The 12,050-nt window shown below is 31.8% G+C and overlaps 1 protein-coding gene across 1 annotated transcript; it reads right to left on the reverse strand.

Moving 5' to 3' along the window:
• Positions 1-211: 211 nt before the first annotated feature.
• On the reverse strand, positions 212-3,660 carry LOC123204668 (exocyst complex component EXO70E2-like). Its single transcript, XM_044621448.1, has one exon. The coding sequence runs from the start codon at positions 2,367-2,369 to the stop codon at positions 462-464; it is 1,908 nt and encodes a 635-aa protein (XP_044477383.1). The 5' UTR covers positions 2,370-3,660; the 3' UTR covers positions 212-461.
• Between the last annotated feature and the right edge of the window lie 8,390 nt (positions 3,661-12,050).

The raw sequence follows: 12,050 nt of genomic DNA on the forward strand, positions 1-12,050 counted from the left end.
TTTAAATATACATGTGTTGTTCAGTTGTACTAGCTATAGACTGTAGTTAGTTCAGAGGAGGTGGGTTGTTTTAGTCCATTGACTTGACCTAACCTGCCTTGAAGTTCTTACAAAATTCAACTCATAAAAATTGAAATATCTTCACCTTAGTTTGTCAGAAGTATCAAATTTCTAATGGAGGATTTACAAACACAAAGTAAAAGAGAGAACATGAGAAGAAAGTTGAAAGGATATCATTTTATTCAAAGCCATGTAAAAAACTAAGGCAAAGAAAGTGAGTGTTATATTACAGGAAGAAAAACTTGCTAGTTGAAACAAAACTACAGCCAAGTTCTACTTTAACATTCTGAGTACAAATATGATAATTACAACTACATATACATCAATGGAAATCTTTGCGAAATCATACAACTGCAATATGAAACGGAGGATAATGACTAAAAAATGAAGCTGTTGAGCAGTTACCTCTTTTGTGAACTGCTTAATGATCTTGTTGATCCATCAAAAAAATCCAAGAGCAACGATTCCACATGATCTACAGAGTACTTGATGTACTTGTCACTGATATGGTTTCTCCCCAGAAACGTTCTATATGCATGGATCACCTTAAGGGAGCTTGAGATTCGTAGATCTTCCTTAAGCTGAGAATTTGGGATAGACCATTGAGTTTGGCTTTTGTATACCTCCTCAAAAGCAAGATTGAATCTCCTGCACCTTTCTTTAGGAGTTCCCTCAAAGAAGGTATTTGAGTGTGGGCAATCGCTGATAAAAGAAAGTACTGAACCCCATGTGGCTCTCTCATAGCTCGTTGCATGCTGCTGGAATTTCCCATTATGCTTTCGGATCCATTCATCACCAAAGAAAAGCTTGAGGTCAGAACCCTTAACCTTTTCAACCATGTAATGGATATTATTCATTAGAAAGATATGGCGTAGGCCCTCCTCTTTGTATAGTTTGGATTTGTCAAAAAGGTTGCATTGTAGAGTAGAAGTAACTGACCGAAGATGACAAGCCAAAGGACAAAAAGTTACTGAAGATACTTCTTGCTCACTCATTGTCTCAACAACTGCATTTGTGTGATCCGTATCTTGGTCCACAAGAATCGAGTTGAGGGATTCACCATATAAGGAGAGAGTCTTGATGTAGTTCATAACATACCTTGTGAGGGGATGAATCCCACCCTGAGGGAAAGGCTTTAGTGATATGTTTGAAGCTATGGCAATCTGAAGTTCTGAAAATGCAGCCTTTGCAGAATAGCCCAGTTTTCTAAGAAGCTCATGGAACTCAATCCTAATATAAGCACCAGCCTCTTCACATAACAAACCATCTATATCCAAGAGAAGATCCCCGAGAACCTCATACATGTCCAGCAAGCGAAACAATTTTTCTGGCCGAACAGATGTCATTGCTACAGCTTCCCCAAAATTCAATAGGCAAAATAAGGATGCCTTTGCAATCTCAACAAAGCAAAACGAGCTAGTAGTTCCATACTCTCCCAAAATCTTGTTGCATAAATGTTTCTCACTAGCTAGATAGACCCGAATAATGATCTTCATAGCCCAGTTCCATTTCTTGATCTCAGCACTCAAGGTATACCACTTCATTTTCAGCACATCTTCAATGCTAAACTTCTCCACTTCAAGAATGACAAAGTATTCAGCCAATGCATCTTTCCTGGCACCAATGTAAGCCTCACAGAATTCCAGATCATAGTTGGCAGTAAACATTACATTTGCAATGGCTTTGATATCAAGAATTGCATCAGGTTTAACCAAGTCTACAATATATTCTCCAGATACAATGCCACTGTTAACCCTCTGGGAAGATTCATCCACAACTGAAACAAATGACTCATCATAAACAACATCTGGACAAGAATGAAAAGACACATATTCTGGATCAAAGTGTTGTTTATGCTCAACAAGAATGTGGATTAGCTCTCCCTCAAGCCTCAACATCGCCGTCTGCAGTGCACTATTAGCTTGGGAAAGTATTTCTTTCTGCTTTCCATTTCCATTCACAGACAATCTTCTTAAACTTTCAATCAGTGTTTGGATTTCCTCAATAGCCCCTATATAGTCAGCAACTTCCTCAGTGCCTGTATCCCATATCATTGTTTGATTTGACTCCCAGCGCAAGATCCTACTCTCAGCAGATTTGAATTGTTCCTGAACCGCAACAAATTCCCCTTCCATGACTTCCATGTTTCCAGTCATTTTGGACAAGTGTCCATCGAGATCAATAAGGAGTTTTCTCATTTCATCACTCAAATTCTTAAATGTTCCTAACGCCTTCAAAACATGGTGAGCAGCAGCGAGCAAGTGCTGGTCTCCTTCATGGTTGGGAATCATGTGCTGATAACCAGCCATATCAAAAAGTAAAGCAAACAGAAGTATTGTAAAAACCTCAAACACTCCCCGAAACAAACTCAAGGCAAAGGCCTACTCACTCAAAAATCCAGTTTTTGCCGAACCAACTCTTAGATTTACTTCTGAGAAATACAATTTAGACCAGATTGAGGAGATTACGATTGCAACAAATTGCTGGATTTAACTACAGAAGCAGAAACCTCTACTCAGTGTTTGCAAATTTACAAACACAAGTTAGAAATCTACAAGTCAAATCAGCTGATCAGAAAGGGCAAAAAAATAGGGACTAAAGATTAAAAAGAATCCAGTCACAGATCCTTTTTGAGATGAATTACAGAAAAGGGATTTAGGTACTACTGGCAAAAGCAATATAGTATTCTAGATCCCTTAAAGAAGAAACTATACCGTCCAAAATAATGAAAACGAAAAAAAGAAACAGAAAGGAAATAGAAGTTAAAGTGTTCTCAGTTGTTGACAGCAGGAATAAATATGAAGTATAAAAACATCAACATAATACAAGAAACAATAACAAACCAAAACTCTCCAATGGGCATAAATTGAAACTTTTACTTGAGTCACAATTCTGCCTTAAATTAAAACTGTCAAATGAAGATTTACACGTTTTTTTTTTACTAAGAAAACTGATCAAACAAGGATAAAGTTGTACAGATTGAACCTCAAAACTCAAGAATCCATTGAAGATTTGACCAAGAAGGAAACTCAAATCACCAACACAAAACCGCTCCTGCCTCTTTCCTCTCTCACCAATTTTAGCTCATCCTTCCAGCAATAGAAAATGAAAAGAACCCTTATGAAAAGAAGACAGAATAAAAATTCAGATCAATCTGCCAACAAAGAACCCATTGAGATCAAATAAACACAGAATAAAACACCAACAAAGAAAGTCAACAAGAGTTTAAAAAACAAAAAAAGAATGAAAAGAACAACAATAATTCCCTCTCATGAAATTGGAGTCTTGGGGAGGTAAAAATAAGAGGAAGATGCAAAATAAAAAGAAGATCAGAAACTATCGAAAAGCTCAAAACTTTAAATCTGAGAGGAGGAGAACTTGTAATGTAATTTCATGATTGTGGAAAAATGTGAGCGCCCGCAAGCCCTTTTTGCTCTGTAGTTTCCTCTTGGACCAACCATCAACTTTCAAACCTTAACAAGTAATCCAAGTCAGTAGACAACAGTCTCACAACTCACAAGTCCTATTCTAAAGGGCTTGCGCATCAAGTAAGGTCAAAAGGTGATCGCTTGCCTACACAATTAAGGAAGCGAAAAAGGCTCTCCGTCAACCCCAAAATGCATTATAAAAAATTTAAAAAATAATAATATCATCTTCAAAACTTTCAACAGTCAATAATATAAAAACCCCATATGAGTATATACTGTATAATCACTCTATTCATGCAAAGACTTCAACTCTGAAGAATTACACATTTCATGTTTCAGTTACTGCATTAAAGACAATAAATTTTACATTTCAGTTGTAAAAAATCCTATATTTAACATAAAATTATCATTTTTTTTTTCCAGAAATCATCAAATAGAAAACTGATCAGATGTATCACTCAAACACTTTGAAGTTATTAAATTATATCAGTTCCACAAACCCCTACCCCCCCTCCCCCCTGCATTAAAGACAATAAATTTTACATTTCAGTTGTAAAAAGGCCAAACGACTATTTCCCACCCAAGGTATGCTGTAATGACAAGTTTCCCCCCTTTAACTATGGAAATACCAAACACCCACCCATGGCCAGTTAAATTTAACAGAACCCTAACGCCTGAAAATTTTATCTCCTTTTGCCCCCCTAAAGTTTGAAAAAAAAAATTTCCCCCCAGCCTAAGTTTAAGAAAATGGCAGTTTCACCCTAGGGTTTGGTTTTGAAATCTCCGGCGACCTCTCCGGCTCCGTTGCCGACGGCTTCTCCCTCCCGAAGAATCCTCTCCTTCCGGTGATCGGTTTCCTCCCATTTGGAGGTCCGATCGTCGCCGAAAAAGCGGTGGGAGACGAAGAACTTCGTCGGGGAAGACGAAGAGTCGTCTTCCCCGACGAAGTTCTTCGTCTCCCACCGCTTTTTCGGCGACGATCGGACCTCCAAATGGGAGGAAACCGATCACCGGAAGGAGAGGATTCTTCGGGAGGGAGAAGCCGTCGGCAACGGAGCCGGAGAGGTCGCCGGAGATTTCAAAACCAAACCCTAGGGTGAAACTGCCATTTTCTTAAACTTAGGCTGGGGGAAAATTTTTGTTTTCAAACTTTAGGGGGGCAAAAGGAAATTATATTTTAGTTTATTTTTTAATATTATAGAGAAAATGACAATTTTACCCTTAACCCCGTTAAATTTAACTGGCCATGGGTGGGTGTTTGGTATTTCCATAGTTAAAGGGGGGAAACTTGTCATTACAGCATACCTTGGGTGGGAAATAGTCGTTTGGCCTTGTAAAAATCCTATATTTAACATAAAATTATCAATCTCTCTTTACCCTAACCCCAATCCCATTTGGTGAAAGAAGGGTACAATCGAATGTGTAAAATAGAGTGTTATCACCCTCTGGAGAGTTTGAAGGATAAACAGAAAGTTCAGAAATATGGGTTTAAATCTTTTTAATAATATATTAAAATCAAAATTTTAATTTATCTAATTTAACGAGTTAAAATTAATTATTAATCTAATATTTATTCATTAATTTTAACTAATTATAATTATTCAATTTAAATAAAATTTATTGTTAAAAAAAAAAAAGGGTATTGCCGGCAGATTCGCCATCTATCGAATTCAGCAGGCCAGTGTAACGGTCATATCAATTATTTTGACATTTTTTTCTAGGTTTAACTTTTATTTTTTTTATTTTACATTTAGTCCAATGATGTTTGGGATTCCTTTCACGCGTTTTCAGCCACGTCATTTCTTTCTTTTTCCCCACCCATGGTTTGATGTTTTACCAAATCATACCGGAAAACTTTTATAAACCCAAATTACCACCCAAATTGGCCAAAGTTATGTTATCTCCACCTTTTGCGACACGTGGAAAGAGCCTTTCACGTTATCCAAAGTTTTGGCGTGTTGACGACCTTAAGCGGCGATTTATGGATAAATGCAGCCGTGGCAGACTGTTAATTGGACACGTGTTCTACTGAAAGTCAAAGCACTGCGCTTCAATGCTATAGCAGATCATTTGAATTAATGTAGCCAATGAAATCTCAAAACGTGGAGGGTTCTTTTATAATTTAACCAAGATAATTGAAAAATGTGGGGGAAAAAAATTGGAATATTAATTAAAATAGTTTTTTTTTTCCCTTACAAGTATAGATAGTCATTTTTTTTTATACACATATAATATAAAATATAAAATATTTTTAAATTTTATATTTACCTAATCAGGATTTATCCAGTTAAATATAAATTTATTCAATTAAGACATAAAACTCACATGTTTATCCAATTAAACTAAGATATAAGGTAAAATGAAATGAAAATAACTTATTTTTCAGTAATTTTGATGGTGGGAAGATCGATTGGATGACTGGATAGCTGACTAAACACCCAACAAATCAATTTATTTTTAAAAAATTAGTTAATCAGGTGGTTGGTCAATCAACTAAACACCCGACCAATTAATTTATTTTTAAAAGTTGGCTAGCTGAATGCTTGGTTATCTGACTAACCCACCTAGCCCATCCCAAATTTTAAAATTTTTTTAAAGGTAAAATCAAATTAAAAAATGACTATATTTATATAATAAACAAATATAGTTATATATGTATAAAAAACAAAAAAAAAAACTATTTTAATTAATGTTTCAAATTTTTATATTCATTTATTAACAAATGATAAGTGTGAATGGTAAACAAAAATTAAAAAAATAAAAAATGAAAGCAAGTCTATTACTTTCTAAGATAGTTTTGCTCCGTTTTTCAATCATAAATTTGTGAAACAACCGCCAACGATGGTGACAACGATCATAATGATTACGGTGATAACAACAACAACGACGACAATATCTTAGACATCATAAAAAACTCTCTAACGTAGCTCGTTCATTTTGTGGACAGTTTATAAGAACTTTTAAAACAACTACGACAATGGTAACGGTTTGATCGTGCGGACTTTAGTAACAACGGTTGCTAGATTTCATGTTGCATTCTGATTTTCCGCTTTTGTTGTATTTCTAGGTACACCTCCATAGAGAGTTCAATTCCCACATTTTTGCATTTCCATGCATGGAAAAAGTCCAGTATGAAACTGTAATCAAACAATTCATGCCATATATTAAACCTAAAAATCAATTTTTACTCCTCTGTAATTCAAATTGATTGTCCTCTTTTTACATTTCTTTCTCTAATTCGCACTAATAAAACAAAATTTGAGGGTAAAATAGTCATTATAATTGGTAATTTAAATTAATTTAATAAATTAATAATTAAAATTTGAAGGTATTTTGGTTGTCAGTTGATAAGGGTAAAATAGTTATTATAATTTAAAAGATATTTTGATTATTTTAATAGATAAAGAGTAAAATAGTTATTTATATTTACAGCTATCAGAAACTGTTAATTTTAACACTTAATGGGCGGTATTTTGGATTTATAAAAGTTTCTGGGTTCCATTAGAAAATCATCAAACCATGGGTGCGAATATGTCTTTTGGCCTATTTTTAAATCCCATTTTAGTCTTAATGTGAATTTATCCTATTGATGTGAGATCACTTAATACGTTAATTATAATATAATAATAAAATTATATATATATATATATATATATATATATATATATATATATATATATATTATTAAATAATTCTATATTAAAAATAAAATAATATTTAATTATATAATATTAATATTAAACTTGAATCAAGTTAGCTCAGACTCAAAATTTAGTTAGATTTGATTTTATTTGTTCAAATTTATTTATTTCGAATATTAATCAAGTTTGAGTTTAGAGATTTAATTAGTTTTAAAATTGAGTCAAACTCGAATTAAGAAGAATTCAGTTCGATTTGACTCTCAAATAAGATAGATAGATTACTTGGTTCGATTTAAACTTTACTTGTGACTTGATTCAAATTATGTTAAATAATTATTAATCAATATCATTTTATCAATGAGTCAAAAATTTAATCTACAAATTTAAATTATATACTTGAGCTATAAATTTAAATCAAACTATTTTTATTTAAATCAAATTTTAACTTTTTTTACTATTAATTTGATAAATTTAAATCAAAATATTCTCTATTTAAACCAAATTTAAATTAAATAGTAGTTAAATTTGTTTCGATTCGTATCTTTTCTTACACGATACATGTATAATGACACAACATGTATTGATACCATATAGCTTCGTTTAATATATAAAGTACCACATGCCATCTTACCTCGGTCAAAGTCAAAATTTGATTGATGGGGTGACCGGCTATAAAATAATAATAAGTAAATAATTTTAAAGTATTTTATTATTAAACTTATGTTGGGTTAGGTGTGTTTCACTTTTTTCTTTTGTCAAAATTTCTTTGAATTTTTCATGTATTGAATGTTCAATGGGCATATGAGTCCAACCCTAGGCCTCATCTTGAATAGATTAATTATACGATGAAAAAACCTTTTTTTTTTTCAAAGAAACTTACATATATGCCACCTACGAGATGACTAATATTAGTAGATAGATGATATATTAGTCTATAAATCAAGATGAAAAATAACATAGTCTCATTCAAAAAAAAAAACATAAAAAAAGAGTTAAGGATTATCATAATTTCACTTATAATTATAATTATTTTTTGATATACGATATAAATTTTATGATATAATTTGATATAAATAAAAAAATATTCATATTATAAAATATTTTAAAGAGATAATATCAAGTACTCTACAAAGCAAAGGGTTTATCCTATATCTAATGTATCGAGGATAATTCACGTGATAGACTTGCCGTACCTCATCACCAGACCAATGTTTTCCATGTAAACTTGAGGCCATATTGGATGGTGGGAATGCCTCTCTAATGAAGTCAACCCTGGAAGCATAAATTATTAGGAGCCACATATCGAAGGCTCTTCCAAATGTGCCTAAGAAAGGTATTGCTAAAAAGCAAGGATGCAATCAGCTTTTTGGTTCACAACCTCGAAAAGCGATCAACAAAGTGATGTAGAGGCATTGAAGTCCGTGCATGGTGGACCCATCTCCCTCACAACCTTGGAGCAGGTGTACTCTTGATTAGCCCCAAGGGCCAACAATTCCATTACACCCTCACGTTTGGATTTAAAGCCTCTAAAAACAAGGCTAAATACCAAGTACTCCCCGTGCGACTTTGACTTACCAAAGAGATAAGGGGAAAATGATTCAACATTTTTACTGATTCCCAGCTAGTTTTGTTCCAAATAATAGGCGATTTTCAAGTGCGAGGAGGTGGGATCCTGTTTAGAGAAGGCAAGGACCACCCTTGAGTCCTTTGAGCATTACAAAATTTAGCACGTCCCTAAGGGGAAAAATGCCCATGTTGATGATTTGGCTCGATATGCTTCAACAAAGGATGTACCCCAGCATCACATATCTCAAAGATGAAATACTACTTAAAAGCAAAGCAAAGGCTAAAGCCCTTGGCACTAAGTTTGCTTGCCATATACTTACCAATGACAAATTGTACAAGCAGGTGATAGTAGCCCCTTGACCACAATGTTGTAACACCCATTAAGGTCAATTCTACCATTTTTAGTTTATTTAAGGTTGTTGAGTATGCTTTAAAATTGGCCTAAGTGTTTAATTGCGAATTTTAAGACTAATGAATGACTATGTATTAAGGGTGCATATCCTTTCATGTGATATTATGTAGGAAAGTAAATAATGTGCCAAGTAAAAAAATTTTAAAAGAAAAACGGTCGTTCACTCAAATGAACACCTGTTTAAATAATTATATTTTAAAAAAATTATATAAAACTTGTAATTGTAAAATAAGGTTATTATCCATCATTTTTGTTTCAATTATCATTATCTCATAATCTTAATACTCTGATTCTCTAATGTTTAAAGAGATTTTCGACAATGGTAAGAGATCTTTTCTTTGAAAAAAAAAAAAGAGGAATCGATATAGAATTTCTTCTCACGAGAAACCAAGTTGGATTCCAATTTTGTGTTTATGATTTGTAATTTGAGATGTAATGAAGCCCAAAATATGTATTTATATATACTAGATGATTTGGTATGTTTGAAATGAACGTATGAAGATAGATATTCTTATATGCGAAAGACTATTTCTAGTAAGGGCCAAAACTTATGATTTATGAAATAATACAGTATTGGTATGTTATGTTGTAAGGTTTTTTAAATCTTAAGGGAAGTTGGATTAGAGTTTATGGTTAGGCTAATTTGTATAAAAATCCACATATTTGTTACTGTGTTAAGGTGATATTTAATTTGAGTAACTTAGAATGAGCATGACATTTGCTTTTTGATTTGTAAATGTGGCTGTGTTTTATTATGTTTCGTAGCCCTTAAATACTTTAGAGACCTTAGGATTTGGTTTGGTGTAAAAAAATCTGACAAAGGCAGTCAAAATTCTCGTTCCAAATGCATAGGAATGATAGTTTCAAAGACAAAAAGGGTCATGATAGACATGAAATTAAAGTTTTATACATGTTGAACGACCGTGTATAAAACTCAAGCAATTGTTTATCAACTAGAATATAAACTTTGACGACGATTGTACGAAAAACATGTACGATTATTTATGACATATAAGATTAAATGTAGTGCATGATTATGCTGAAAAGGGCAATGTATGAATCATAGTAAATTTAGATATTTAAAGTTATGTTTGAAATATTTAAAAAATAATTAAAGGTTCTATTAATATTAATTAAATGATTTGGTCAATTAAGCAAATACCCAATGAAGAGCTATTAGGGTTATTATATAAATTTATAACATAACCCTAGCCACACTTATGGACATTTTATTTTCTTCATAGTCTCTTTCTACTTGCCACTCTTTCTCTCAAGGGGAAAAAAGTTCTTTCAATTTCTTCTCTTAATTCCTTCAATATACTTAATCCAATCATCATGGGCTAACGCATGTATGTCCCCTTGTTGTCGTAAAACTTAGGTGTGGGCAATTAGTGCCTCATTTAGATAATAGAGAAAGCACTTTCATACAAATGAATTAAGAATTGATTTGAAGAGAAAGAGCCGCTAAATGTAAGTATTGAATTGTCTACCTTTCTATTTTACGTACATAATTGCCCTTTTATTCTAGAGAACCAACTTTGTGCAAATTTTTATGTTTATTCCATTGTATGTTATGAAATTTTAATGTTTGATTGCATGAAAACCCTATATATAGCACATTGATGAGAGGTCATAGACCATAACTCAAGTGAGTTTACTTAATTCGATACGTAGACGGGAAAGGTAACCTTTAATAATTTTGGTGTAGGAAAATTCAATAATGAATTATTGCGTCAATAATACGTATGTCTATTAACCCCTCTACTAGCTCTATTATTGATCTAACATGTTAGAGTCGTCTCTTATTATCATGACAAATTAAATTTCGGTATTGTTATTTTGTCAAATTTTCATTAAAAAATATTAATATTATAATATTAGATGAAAACTTTTGAGTTGTAAATCGAATCCTAGGCCCACAATCAGTAGGTCGGATAATTCAAGGTTTCGCTAATAAAGATAGAGATAGGGGTGTTCATAACCGGTTTGAAAATGTTTCATACCAAACTGAATATTCTATTTGGAAAAATCATAAACCAAACCAAATTAAACCGAAAATATTAATTAACTAAATCGAATTTTTAGTTAATTGGTTTTGAATCAAATTTTAAGGGATTATCCTATTTTTATTATTTTTTAATTTTTTTTATTAGTTTCTTATTCAAATTTTTAAAATTAGGTTAATCGGTTTTAAAAATTAAGTAAACTGGTAACCAAATAGAAAAATCAATTTTTATGTATCTTGAACTAATATTCAAACCAGTTTTTCAAGTAACCTATTTTTCAGTTCAATTTTTAGTTCGATTCAATTTTCATATATTTTTTAACATCCATAATGGTAATGCATGTTCTTGAACCCTGGTCTCCACCTTAAGAATACTCCTCCAATTTTACTAATTTTTGGAGTATACCAATAATCTAACCTTTGGGGTCCACCAATAATGAACATTCCTCTTAGGGGAGTTTGGTTAAGTAAGATAAAATATTACTCTGATAATTTATCTTTTATTACTCATATTATTTTATTTTATAAGTAATAAAATATTACAGTAATTTTCTATTACCAATGATGATGTGTTTGGTAATATAAGAGTTAATTTGATTATTACATTAGATATTAAAAGATTGTAAAGATAATATTGATTTTATTGTACCTATATCTTTATTTATTAATTTTTTAAAGTAAAAATAATCTAATTTTCAATTAATATAATAAATAACATAAAAAATATTTTAGAATAATTATACCTAAAAGTATTTAAGTAAAATAATATATTAGTATTATTTTATTATCTCTAATTAAATACAATAATTATTTCTACTGAGTTATTTTAATCAAATTTTATCAAATATAATAATAATTTATATTCAGAAATACTCAATATAATTTATCTTCGATATAATCTTTCAATTTTGATAATAAAACATTTCACAAATCAAACG

This window comes from Mangifera indica, chromosome 20 (assembly GCF_011075055.1).
Source record: "Mangifera indica cultivar Alphonso chromosome 20, CATAS_Mindica_2.1, whole genome shotgun sequence".
Lineage (NCBI taxonomy): Eukaryota > Viridiplantae > Streptophyta > Magnoliopsida > Sapindales > Anacardiaceae > Mangifera > Mangifera indica.

Coding starts and splice junctions, on each gene's coding strand:
- LOC123204668 (XM_044621448.1), bottom strand. CDS start 2,369: ATGGCTGGTTATCAGCACATGATTCCCAACCATGAAGGAGACCAGCAC.